The sequence below is a fragment of the Humulus lupulus genome, chromosome 7 (genome assembly GCF_963169125.1).
Source record: "Humulus lupulus chromosome 7, drHumLupu1.1, whole genome shotgun sequence".
In the NCBI taxonomy this organism is placed as follows: domain Eukaryota; kingdom Viridiplantae; phylum Streptophyta; class Magnoliopsida; order Rosales; family Cannabaceae; genus Humulus; species Humulus lupulus.
Genome location: NC_084799.1, coordinates 2575173 through 2589769, shown reverse-complemented (window position 1 = coordinate 2589769; position 14597 = coordinate 2575173). Strand labels below are relative to the sequence as shown.

The 14597-nt window shown below is 33.6% G+C and overlaps 1 protein-coding gene across 1 annotated transcript in view; it reads left to right on the top strand.

Moving 5' to 3' along the window:
• The first annotated feature begins 4758 nt into the window (after nt 1-4758).
• LOC133790316 (putative disease resistance protein At1g50180) overlaps nt 4759-14597 on the top strand; it is a 51387-nt gene continuing 41548 nt past the window's right edge. Inside the window, exon 1 of the mRNA XM_062227919.1 lies at nt 4759-5954. Within this exon, the coding sequence (XP_062083903.1) occupies nt 4892-5954 (1063 nt within the window). The 5' untranslated portion in view covers nt 4759-4891. The remainder of the gene's footprint in view (nt 5955-14597) is intronic.

The window sequence follows — 14597 nt, the reverse complement described above, 5'->3', positions numbered from 1 at the left end:
TATTATTAAAAGCCTCTAATTTTTAGGATCTAGGACATTTCGCTAGATCAAAAAAAGAAAAAGTGATTTTTTTGCTGATGATTTTTTTTGGCCTTGTGCAATATTACATACAAGCTTGCAATGTTTGTCATGATATAACATTGTACATCATTTAATTATTTAGATGCAAGCTTTAATCTTATAATTTAGAAGTAAAGTTATGGCTTTGCTTGAATATTCATTTATTCTCTCTCTTTCTTAAGCTATAATCTTTGTTATCAAGTATCATGATCACAAACCAATTTATCAAATAAAATTAAGGAAAAATAACAGCTAAAATACTTAAATTTTGTATTTACTTACACAAAGAAACCAAAAAAAAAAAAAATTCACGGTAGAACTACCAAAAAACTCTCCTTTTACTTCCACTCCATAGGTACCAACATTTAAGGTCTTACTTTTGAGTAGAAAATTTATGCTAAAATACTTAAATTCTATACTTACTTTCAGTTAAATACAAAACCATTAAAATAATTAACAAAATCATTTTTTTTCTATTTATAAATCCTATGGTAATTTTAAAAATAAAAGATAATTAAAATATAAAAATATGTAATAACTAATTTAAAAATGAAAATATATTAAAATACTATTTTAATTAGTTTAATAGTAGTACAAGTGTACCATTGCATGAGATGAATTTTTTGTTTTTGTTTTTATTTCTTTGAATTTTGGAGTCAATAGAGCTTGTCTCATTTTAGAAAAGTCAATTGATATTATGTAAAGGTCTAAATTTTATTGGAAAACGTCATATTCATATTAATGAATTTTGATAAGTCATTTCATATTATTAGAATAGTTAACAAGAAAAAATGGGTGATTAAAAGAAGGCATTGAATCGTTACGAAAGCCTACTATCAATGCGATTATGTCATAAAAAAAAAAGTGAAAATTACATATTATATGAGAATTTTAATAAATTGTGCAAAAATATGGCTTTTTTCAAGAAAAGTTAATCTATGACTTTTTTTGTTTTAATTTCACTTTTATGGGTTTAGTTTCCTATATTTTTATATAAAAGTTTGTTTATGCCATATTTTCACTCTTAATCAAGTTTTATGGATTTGATAGGGTGTGTTTGTAATTTGATTATTTTTTTTAGCTTATTTGATTATTATTTTTTATATTAATTTTATATAACTATTTTTATATTAATTTTTTCCATGGTTGTTTTGCAAAAAAATTTTTTTTTTTGTAATATGAATTGTGTTTATTATTATTTTTATTTATTGTAAACATTTTTTTTCTTTTTTTTTTAGGTTGTACGTTTTTTTTTAAAACCTGGGTAAGGTAACCAGTTACTTAATTAATTTTTCAAAGTTATGTAAAAAAAAATCCTACAGCTAGCTTAAATAACATTTATCTAGAGGGGTAACCAGTTACTTGTTTGTGTTTTTTCATATTTATGTAAAAAATAATCTTAGAATTTAAATAACATGTATCAGGAGGGGTAACCAGTTGCAGTGCGATTAGTAACTTACTGCCATAAGAGGGGTAACCAGTTATCATAAGAGGTTGACGAGTCACTCATATTAGAAATGAAAAAAAAAACATCACATTTGAAGGAAAAAAAGAAGAAGAGTAAGTATGATTTAGTAACCTAGGTAACCAGTTACCATATAGAACCCAGAAATATACACACATCAGAATGTGAAGGTAACCAGTTACCTCCTAAAATATACAAACAAACAATGTGAAGGTAACCAGTTACCACAGATCTGAAGACAGAAAAAAAAAATCAGATCTGACCACGAACCAACCTCCTCCCTCGCCTCCGACCACCACCAGAAACCCCCATCCCCTACGCGCAAAACCCTACACACAAAAAACGTGTTAGCATCCTTTAAATTTGTAACTTTATTCTGGCCTGTCCTTGCATTTATATGCCATTACTTTGTAAAACTAAGCAACAAACCATATGCATAAAAAGCATCACATTCACATGATTATCATATTACACTCCATAATTTTTTATTTAAGAGTGAAAAAATAGTATTTGCATACATACCCTTACGGCTCGCCAATGATCCAAACATTCCCGGTGCACGTACTTTGATTTGCCCTTGCACTTACAAGGAGCTATAAAGTCCCTACCTGAGAAATAAATACAAACACTAATTACAGCCTAAATAGCTTTACTCCACATATCATCCCTAAAAGAAAGATAGAAAAAAGGACTAAATCCTTTTCTCCACCCTAGGAGCCTCAATTCAACTATTACATAAAAAACAATTTTTTTTTCAAAAGTCACATGAGCTGGTTCAGCTTAGTTGTTTCCGCAGCCAAAGCAGACCCAATAAATTGGCTTAGTTGACTAATTCTTCATCGGCACTATCCAAACAAACCAGCAACACCAATAAAATTGTATACTACACTTTCCCTTAAATCTTCATCAGCTATTCTTTCAAGCACCAATTATTCCAATTAAGTATCAAATTTCAAAAACACCAAAATGAGAAAGGGAGAGACTTAAAACAAATTGAATAGAAGAAGAGGACAAAGAAAGAATATTTGGCAGCAAAAAGAAAAATCACCATCTGTTTCAAGACAAATTCGGCACTGGATTTGTTCGCCGAGGCCTGCCTCGAGGTCGATCTCGTTGGGATCAGTGATCGGAGAAGGTGGGATGAGAGGCGAGTCGTCGGAGTGGTCCGCCATAAAAGTGCGATGAAGGAGAAGATTAAAAGTAACAGAGAATTGAAAGAAATGGGCTCTCTTTGCTTGAGAACGATGAAGTGGAATGGGATTCTGAAAATGTCAACGTATTTCAATTTCTTTTTTCGTACCAAACGCCATATTGTTAATTACCATAGTACCAAAATGAAAGAGAAGATGGACTTAGCTGAAGGAGTTTTTGTTATGTTAATTACCATAGTACTCCTCCTTTTGCTCATTTGTTTTGATTAATTTTGATTTCCAATATGGGATTAGTTTTCCCATAAACTAAATTTTTCTTAATTAAATTTTCCCATATAAATTAAAGAAAGTTTAACTCCCATATTTTTGCACATTGATGGCTAAAAAGCCATATTTTTGAAAAATTCCCTAAAAAAAATGGGAATTTACTCGTTTGGTATCCTGTATTTTTGCAAAATATCGTTTTGGTATCATCTATCTTCAATAATGATCATATGGTACTTTGTATTTTAAAATCATACATATTTTGTACCTTATACTTTGATTTGATAAATAAAATTTTGTCAATATGACCAAACTACCATTAGTTATACGTAATTAAGTAATTAAATATAAATTTGGAACTCATATAATTGAGAACATTTTGATAACATAACATAACTAATATTTTTAACATTCTTGTTTTGTTTACATAGCACAACATAACTAATATTTCAATTACATATCTTACTAAAAAAACTCAATTACATAATATGTTTAATACCCTACTCTCCTGATCATGTATAATTACATAAAAATTACCTAAGTTTTGCAAATAAAAAACTTAAAAGGCTGGTATTTTTAAAAGCAAAAAATTATATAAGCTACTTTTTTTTGCTCTACTGGTGGAGCCATTTTTTGTATTTTGCTGTCTTAGGGACTGTGACCCTTAGAGGTAGGTCACATGGCTTAGGGAGCGAATCCCCAGAGATAGATTTATTAGTCATCTATTTAGAGAGTGAGTTATTAGTCATCTATCTAGAGGTAGGCTTATTAGTCACCTATTCAGAGATTAAGTCATTGCTAATTAGGGTTTGTTACCACGTGTATTTAAAATTTGTATCGGACTTGCTAAATGAGTCATTTGGACTAAAACATGTAAGTAAGCCATTAAAGATTCTGTATTAAAAATCATGATCAACAAATAAACATTTTCATTAAAAGAAAACATCTTTCCATAAGCATTTTACAGCTTCTTTGATGTAACAATAGCATAGGTATGGTGGCCCACCATAAGCAACTTCCCGGAAGTAGCTCATTTATTAGTCAAAGAAATAAACTTCAGCAATGAAACTTAATAAACAAATTCATATAAAAATAATTCAAAGGTATCAGTTTTTGATATGTTACACTAAAACAGTTTTTTGAAAAATCGTGTATTAATTACTTAGCAGCGCCCAACACATTACATAGCCAATTTCTTAAATAACTCTAATTTCTACTAATTTAAGTAAAAATTGAAAATGACAAGCAAAATTTAAAAATGCAAATAATGACTCTTGATCATTCAATGATTTACTTAATATATTATAATACTATATTCTCTACTAATCCATCATTGAAAGAAATAAACATTACTATTGAAACACTTAATAAACACAATGATATAATAATACTTCATAAATATCAATGTTTGTTTCGTTCGACTATAATAGCATTCCACAAATTGAATTATCAATTACTTAGTAGCGTTCAATCCATTACGTAACCAATCTCATAAATAACTACAACTTCTTACCAAAATTACTATAATATCCTCAACTATACAGTGAAATACACATTCAATTTCCTTAATACCTTTATTTTTCACTGCCACCTACTCACACATTTTTCTCTCGATTAACATCACCGCTACAGTGGGACCCACTTGCAAATTAGTGGGACCCACAGGGTGAACTAAGTCTTGCGAGGGACCCAGAAAAAGCCTCTAACTTTCAAATCAAAAATAATATCTTGAATGATTATATTCAAATCCACATGTGCATACAATTGACAACTTGCTCAAAAACATGTCCAAATGTCAAAGTCCACCTGTATGGCCCTAAAAAATTGAGAAAATAAAATTCTATTTTCCACTATAGATATTAGAGGAAATATTCAACTGATCAGTAGTTCTTAGACTTAGAAAGCTTGGAATAGAGTTACTTACGATTCATTTACTAAAGAAGAAGTAGCTATGGCATTGGAAGAGGCTGTTGTTTCGTTTGTGATTGAAAGGCTTGGAGACCTGCTAATTAATGAAGCCAAGTTCTTGTATGGAGTCAAAGGTCAAGTCAAGAATGCAAAGATCAAGCTGCAATGTATGAGGGCTTTCTTAAAAGACGCTGATGCTTCTGTAAGAAATGGTGATGAGAGGGTTTGCCTTTTGGTTGTCCAAATCAGAGAAAATTCTTACACCTTGGAGGATGTTATTGCAACTTACGTCTTCAGAGTGGCTTCTAATAACGAGAGTGTTGGAGCTATCAGACGTGTACTGAAATGGTCAGCTAGCATTATTGATGTCTATAAAGTTGGATCAGAGATTGAGAGGATCTCATCAAACATTGATACTTGGACATCAGAATTAGAAAAATATGGAGTACAGAGATCAATGGAGAAGGCAGCTGAAACTTCTTCAAGTTATGTCCAGGAGCGAAGACAGTTGAGGCAAGCTTATTCTCATGTTGAAGACAACCATGTTGTTGGATTCGACAAAGACATCGAAGAGTTGGTAGCCCTTTTGACTGAACAAAATAACCCTCATAAGCCTTATAAGGTGATCTCTGTGTATGGGATGGGTGGTTTGGGGAAGACCACTCTTGCAAGAAAGGTATATCAACATCCCCAAGTCAGGACTCACTTTGATTGTTGTGCTTGGGCCTCAATATCTCAGCAATGTAATACACGCGCTGTCTTGGAAGGAATTTTATTAGCTTTCACTTCTACAAACAAGGAAAGAAGAGAAGAAATCAGAATCACAAGTAAAGATGAATTAGCCAAGCAGCTTCACAACTTTCAGAAACAGAAGAAATGTCTGGTGCTCCTTGATGATATATGGACCACTAAAACTTGGGATCTTCTAAAATATGCATTCCCTCAAGGAGACACAGATAGCAAGATCTTACTCACCACTCGGAATAAAGATGTAGCTGAGCATGTGGATCGACATGGTTTCATCCATGAACCTCATTTGCTCGATGACAAGGAGAGTTGGGAGCTGTTTCAGAACAAGTACTCCTCTGCTGGAATGGAATCAACGGGTAATATATTTCACTCTTTTTATTTCAATGATCATAATATTCTTTTTGAATTTGGTAATACATAGGCTCTGTATATATTGGTAGTGTGTTTAACAGAGAAATGCTTAGTTTTCCAAAAGTTTGATAGGAATATTGTTGCTACCTATTTCGATGATTATATTAGTGCCTCCTTTTATCTATAGAGAAATAACTGGTAGCATTAGTGTGATAACTTTTTTCTTAATTGAGAGTATTCATTTGTCTTACTACCCCATTTTATTTATGCATGGTTGTCGTGATGACAATCTTGCAGTATATAAGCCTCTATACATGCCCCAAGTTAGCTCCATCAATTTAATTATAATTCTTTTTGTGCATTTTCACTGGATATATAGATTCAAACTCGGATGATAATGAAAGGAAGAAAGATCTAGCGGTTGAGATGCTTAAAAAGTGCGCTGGTTTGCCATTAGCCATCATCGTGCTCGCTGGGCTTCTGTCTAAGAAGCACACCATATATGAGTGGGAGCAGATGAAAAGAAACATTGTGCGCTGCATAGGTCAAGGTGAACAACATGAAGACTCAAAATACCGTAGTGTTTGGTGGGTGTTAGGTTTGAGTTACAGTGAGTTACCATGTCACTTGAAGCCTTGTTTTTTGTACTTGTCTCGCTACGCTGAAGATGCCACCATAAGAGTAAAAGAGTTATGCCTTGTACTCATAGCAGAAGGTTTTATATCATTAAGAGGAAGTTGTATGGTAACCATGGAGGATGTGGCATATGATTACTTAAGTGAGTTGGTGGAGAGGAGCATGATTCAGGTAAATGAAACGAGTTTAACAGGAAGGATAAAATCATTTTGCATTCATGATCTCATGCGAGATTTGTGCGTGTCTAAAGCTCGAGATGAAAACTTTCTACATTTAATGGATTTGAGGAATAAAGTGGAAGAGCCAATTGAATCAGTGTCTACTGTCCCGGCAACAAATGTAAGAAGAGTTGTCATTTATTATGATAATGCAAGTGCTGATAATGATTTTGTTCATATGTTTCGAAATATAGATGGCTCTCTTAGGTACCTTTCTGTACATGAGCGACGCATTGCGTTCGAAGAAGGAGTATTCAGACATGTCTGCAATCGCTTTCTGATGCTTAGAGTTCTGATCATTGATGACATGCCGGATTTTGAACATACCACCACGTTGCCTAAAGAAATTGGAAATCTTATCCACCTAAGGCTATTTATTACGCCTAATAGCCAAATAAAAATGATTCCTTCTTATTTTGGGAATTGGAGATGCCTGCAAACTTTGAGAGTACGGACCGATAGTGATAAAATACCAAATTCAATGTGCAAGTTGGAACAGTTGAGGCATCTATATTTTTTAAATCATTCTACTGGCGTAGGAATTGGTGAATTCTTGAGGTCAACTAAGTCTAGAAATTTATTACAGACATTGGTAGGTATTGGTACCAAGCATCTTGTTCTGAGTGATTTGCTACAGCTGGAGAATCTCAAGAAATTAGCAATTGTTGTGGATGGAAATTTTGACTCATTCTTACACAATCCCCAAACTCTCACATTCACTCGTCTTTTGTCTTTACAATTAAGAGTAACTGCTCTTGATAATGACGTCAAGATAGATATTGTTCCTTTGATTTTAAGCTGTCCTCAAATTTATAAGCTTAAACTGGACTCGCCTATAGTAAGATTACCACAAGTCAACCAATTCTCCCCAAATCTTATCAAGTTAAGATTGTTTTGTCTGAGACTTGAGGAGGTTTCAATCGACTTGAATCTCTTGAGCTTAGTTTTCTAAAACGATTAAAAGAGTGGAAGGTGGAAGAGAGTGCATTGTCTAGACTTGGGCATTTGCGTATTATGGGATGCAGGGGATTGAGGAGAGTTCCAGATGGATTAAGAAGCATTTCTACACTCAAACATATGGAGATATCATGGATGCCTTGGAAATTCAAAGAAAGGATGGAGGAAGGAGGAGAGGATTTCTATAAAGTCAAGCACGTCCCATCTCGTGTGTTTATCAAGTGTGATACAGGTACATCTCTATCTATCTATCTTGTTCACAAGTTTTGAGCTCATTTGTTCCATTCCTTTCTTCTGTATACATATATATATATATATATATTTATTGCTTATTTACCCATTTTCTGTAATGGCACTACTATGAATGCAGATTGGGTGTAATGGTATCGTCTATGCACTATACAATCAAATCAACATTTGGAGGATTCGTTTACCAGTGTGTTCAATAAAATCTGGATTGTGTTTTTGTTTGTTTTAATTATGTGTGTATTTTCTCCTCGCAAAACTAGTTGTTGAATAAGTTTGGGCTTATGATTGTTTTAGAGAAGGGTCATTGGATGTTCTTGTGGATTATGGAGTTGATGCTTTAGCTGATAAGGAGAGGCTAGAGATGTATGTAGTGATGGTTTCCATGTACATGTGATGTGTGTTCAGGGGTTCTAACTGAACATTTAATAATAATGCAAACAATATAATAAACTATTGATTATATGTGCTCATGATGAATAAATAAAAATAAAAATAAAATAAAACAACACACATTTACGTGGTTCAGCAATATATATGTGATTATTGCCTACATCCACGGTAGCAAGAATTGTCTTCTTATTATTAATAGAAGATTACAACAAGGGAGCATAGCCCATCATCTTTATCGCTTAAAGAGCTTAGAGAGATTTGTGGTATAGATTGCTCTTCGTATCTTAGGACGTTTATTTTACTGGATGTAGCTAGCCTGTAGTAAATTTGTAACAAGCTAGGTTATGCAAGGTTGGAGGATGCATATATATATATATTTATTTTTGCTGGCTAGATTATGCAAGGTTAGAAATATATACGATCTTAAGTAAGCTAGGCTATGCAAGGTTGGAAATATAAGCAAGTTGGATTATGCAAGGTTGGCAACACATATGAATTTGTAGCAAGCTAGGTTATGCAAGGTTGGAAATATATTGGTAATCGAGTTTGCAGTCAGGCTTGAGCGAGGGTTGGAAATATATCTATATGTGTAAGGGTGAGAAGGCGTGGTGTAGGTTATGATGATCAACCTAGTCTGCTTGAGAAAAGCTGGCTTAGGCTAAGAAGAGCTAGTTTATGGAGAGGCACGCTAATGATGAGTATGGATGCTATCTTCCCTTCTCTCTGTCCCATTGCTTCTGTTAGCCGTCCTTTTATAGGCCAGGGCTGCTTGCTAGAGAAGCTAAAATGTAACTTGCAGGAAAAGGCTAGAATGCAACACGTAGCTTGCAAGAAAAGGTTAAAATGCTACACGTGTTATCTACCAAAGCTTGTCTATTTCTGCAAGCTTCCTTCATGGCATTCTTGTAATAAAGGCTATGTATCATGGACATTCTCATTATTGCACAATTCCCTTTTTAACCCTGTCTATTATTTTACGCTTCAACATTAGCCCCCTTGCATGTGTGAAAATACTCGTAGCATTTTTATACATGCAAAGACTCTTCTTGATAGCTTACGTTTGTCGAGTGTCTCACCACGTTATACCTTGCTAGATGTCCCTAAAAAATTTATCTATAAATAGGACATTGTATTAGTCTTGAATCACATCTTTCAAGCATTTCCCAATTCTTGTTGTGGTCATGTCTTCGGGAAGTAGTCCTTCTCAACCTTCAAACCTTGAATTCACTCATGACTTGAAGGATCTTCCTCCTAATGCCTTATCTTACACCAATGACTTGCGTAGACGTGTTCATTCCTTAGAACGTTCTTTAGCAAACACTAATGATGCTACTCGTGTTAGGGAGTCTGAATGTCGTAACCATTGTCGACAGCTTGATGATTTCAATGATCGCTTAGAAGAAATGTCCTTTCGAATGGTTTCTCTAAAAACTGAGCTTCTCCAAGCTTATGCTACACTTTCTAGGAAAGATTCTGAACTGAGATCCATTCACGCAGAACGTGATAGGGAGATAGAGCTTCTTCGCTCTCAATTTGATAAGGATGTAGAATTTTTGAAGAATGAAGTTCAAGTATGGTTCCGACATTACCTTGATGTGAAGCATCCTGTCTCACTCGTTACTCCTAGCCCTTCTCAGTATTCTCCTATTAACAACATGTTTGAAATCCCCATGTCAGGATTAGATTTTCCTTCGTCTTCTCAGGGTGTTGGTCTTCCTCGCCCTTGAAATTTTTGTTCTGCTTGGAGGCACACATGGCTACGTAGTTTATAACCTTGCATGGGTACTATGCTTATGATAAGCTTCTGACAATCTTTCAGCAAGCTCCTTTGTAATGAGCCTATGCTCTTTTAATATTTATGAATAAAATAATAATGTGCCTCTGAGACTTTGTTCATTTATTTATATATATATATATATATTAAACAAAAGAAAAACTAGTACCCCAAGCATGCTCCACCTATTTTCTTAGGTTATTCGCCTCGATTATAGATTTGTAATCATAACTTAGCAGCCATGCATACTTTTTCCATGCTTTAAATACCTACATATAGTAGTACGCTCATAACAGTATCCTTGTATCTTTTTTTTTTCGTTCCCACAACAGTGCTTCTCCAAATTCTTTCCCTCTTTTGTCTCTCTTTTTTATTATGTCTTCTTCTTCTTCTCCAGGGAAAAATCAACCAACTAATGGGGCCACTATTCCCATTCCTCCAAAAAAAAGACGTTCATGCCATGACCCTAATATGAAATCTCAATATGAGATGCAGGCTGAACTTTTGACTACCAAGAAAGAGCTGGCTATTTTTAAAGGCCATGTGGAGTATTTGTGTTCCTTGGTTACCATCTATCAGAATGATGCTGCTAATTGGCGCAACAAGTTTGTAGATGCAGAGAAGTGGAGAAGCACTCGTATTTCTGAAGACCTTCAGGATATTCTCTCTAAGGATGTTAGAGAGACTTGAAGAACCTAGCTTTTCTTAGCTTTGTTTTTTTTTATTTCCCTTTGTTTTTTTTTTTTAGATCGATCCAACCCACTCGTACTTAGTACCATATTTTGAAATAGACTTGGTCTATTTGGCTTTGAAGAATGGGATTTATGTTTTGGCAAGATGAATGGTGTTTAGCTACTTGTAACAAGGACTGTAGTTCCTTTTTTTTTTCAAATAATATAACAATGTTGTTATGTTTCTCATTCGCTCATTTTTTTTTCAATTAATAATAATTTTGAAATACCATATTAATTAATATTGTCAGTAGCATAAGCATACAACCAAGACATTTGGCTGGCTGTATTGTGTGTGTGTGTTTTTTTTTATGCATATATAAGCAGCCTGCTTCTTATTTAGGAATGCATTTGGTAGGTTGCATTTTATTTATAGTTTTTTTTTTTTTAGAAATATATAATGTGTAAACAAGATGCCTCCCTTTTTTTTATATATATATATATATTCATAGGTTGGGTGAATATATGCATATATATGAGCATGCTATATGTATATATAGCTTGCAACTCTTTTTTTTTTTTAAATATATTCCAACGTAAGTATATATATTTAGTATACAGATATATATAGGTATGTGGACCATACATATGAATTATTTTCAAAATATGAGTATTTTAATACTTTTTTTTTTATTTGTTTCAAAATATGTAGATTTTTTTTTGTTTTTTGTTTGTTTGTTTGTTACGTAACCCTTTTTTTTTTCTTTTTTTTTTTCCTATATATATGCATATATGAGTCAGTTAGTTAGATATACATATATGAGTCAGTTGGTTAGATATGCATATATGCTTTAATATATATATATATATATACATATATGATTTAGTTGCTTTAATATATATATATAGAGAGAGAGAGAGAGGAGTCTGACGCAGAGGAAAATGTGGAGTTTGATTATATTAAGAGAACTAAAATATCAAAACATACGTAAGTATTTTTCTCTAATTTGAATACATATATGTTTCATCATATTAATATATTTATATGCTTTAATATATATATATATAGGAGTCGGTTACTTTTTTGTTGGGACGTAATTTTAATTTTTTTTAGATATATTTATATATACATATATATATACTACGTTTATACAGTGACTTTTTTTTTTTTTTTTAAATATATATATATTCATAATATATATATTTATATGATTTCATATGGCTGTGCACATGGAAAAAAAAATCTAAAATGCATATTTTTTTTTTTAATATCTACATAAGTTGTATACTTATATACAAGCAAAAAAAAATATCACATTTTCTTGCTCCTAAAGAAATTCTAGCCTCCCTATTATAAATCTACTTTCTTAGCATTTTTTTTTTTTACAAAAGCACCATGCTTCTTGTTCTTACTTTTCTCTCATAGGGCCACACTCTATTTTAAAGAAAATAAAAAAACTCAGGTATCATTTACTCTCATGTGTATATACATTATATATAAATGTTGCATTTGTGTATATGCATGTATGTGGAAATTTTGTAATTTTTTTTTATGACCTATACACTTATATTATTTTAAGTGCACACATTTATTTTATGCAGCATATGTGCTAGGTATATATGCTTTCAATGATAATGTTTATATATATAGTTAGATGTGTAATAGCACGATATGTATATTTAACGAAACACAATCAATACCTAAATGATGAGATTTTTCATAGTTGGCATGATGAGTATAGGCAAATCTAACTTATATATAGGTGCCCATATGTAAGTATTGTATGTCATGTATCTCGTATGTACATGTGTTATGCAAGATTTAAATATTGCTTATATTATTATTACCTGGGTATGTATCCAAGCTTGAGAATGTCCTATATGTTCTCCATTATATATATATATATTTTTTTTTTGGGACAATCTGTAGATTGTCTCAATTTGTGTAATTTGTGCATGTTGCTCCCTTGATATTTTCATCCTGTTGCTAAGACCTCCTCTATTTGCCTTCTCTTGTGTGTGTTTGTCAGCTTCATGGGTTGCAAAAGGAAAATTTCCTCTTATCATAATAGCGAGGAAAATATGTTACTTTCAGAATCCTCATGCGAATCTCTTCGGAATAAAGTGTTTCCTCATATCTGCGAAGGAAATGGAGTTTACCTTTATCCAGATTCAACAAATAATCGCATAATGCCTAACAATGATACTCCATTACACCGTCATTTCTTGAGGGATGAATTAGACGTTGAATATCGAGCCCGTACAGGGTTATTTGTTAAGTGGAAGGAGTGGAATGCTTCTATTTCCACACGCTTTTATGTTGTTTTGAAATCAGTTAAGATTTTATCTTCCATGTGGTTATCTTCTGGCCTCGAAGTGTATCGCGATATCCCTAGCTTAAATCAATTGGTATCGCGCTGGTGCCCCACGACCCATACTTTTTTAACGAACTGGGGAGAGTTTTCTATAACGTTGGAAGATGTTTACGCACTTCTTTTCTTGCCCATCTGTGGTACTGCTTCTACCATTGCCCCATCATCAGATGAAGAGAAATCTCTGATGTCGTCCTTGAAGGCGTCTGTTGAATCTCTAAAAAGGAATAAGAAGCAGTTTGACCTTCCTGACTGGGTAAGACACTTTCATAAAGAGGATGGTAGGGATCTTGTAGAGTTGGCAGCAGGCATCGCTTTGTGGCTAAGTAGGTATGTTTTTCATCCAAAAAATTCTAGGACAGTTCACAGTGATGTACTCCCTCTAGCTTGTAAACTTGCATGTGGGCAACAAATCCCTTTAGGTGCTCTCTACCTAGGAACGTTATACCACAACTTAGACTCCCTAGTTCTTGAAATAAATTCAAAGGGTACAAATATGGTTAGTACGGTCGATGCATGCTTCCTTCAAATGTTTATTTGGGAGCGTTTTGCAAAGCTCTCCCCACCGCGTAAGTGTTTGAATAGTGATAACCCTCGTCCTTGGTCATGGGCTCGTTCTCGTCCGAAGAAGTCAGTAAGATTGTGTGACATTATTGACAATGTTTCGGAATTTACCTTTCGTCCATACCTTACCAACACAGACATTTATTTCACTTTGGACATGTACCCTGGAGGCGTGGTATCATTGACGGAAGATGTTCGTTTATCTTTAGATATTTCCCCTGGAGGTATAGGCTTCTGGTTTGCTATATGTCTACCTCGTCACATATTATATCTCCTTGATAATGCTAAATCAGCATCTTGGTCATTTACTGCATATCGTCCTGATCGTGTGGCTAGACAATTTGGTTTTGATCAACATGTCCCTCATCATCGAAAATTGGGGGACTTAGAAAAAGCTAATAATTCATGCCTGTTAAACTACCTCCAGTCTTCAAAACGCTCTCGTACCTTGTTCTGCCTTCCTTGTAAAACAAGGCATGGTGGAGTATCTTCAAAATTTGTTGATTTATGGCTGAAGGAACTCGAGAATCGTTTGTCGGAACATGTCTCAATTCACGCTAATGTCCCTATCCAATCTGCAGGGCTTACTCCTGGCGAGAATATTGGTCTATCATCCATGGACCCTCAAGAAGTAGTGCCTTCAGCGTCCATTGATCTTGGTATATTGGTTGAATAATGTAACATTATTGATTTTAATCACTGTTTCGTGCATTGGCTCACATGCTCACAATATTTCAGGTCGTGACAACTTGGAGGAGGCAACTGGTGAAGATGAGATCAATCGATCCAATACTGTTTTCCCTTATGACATTAGGCC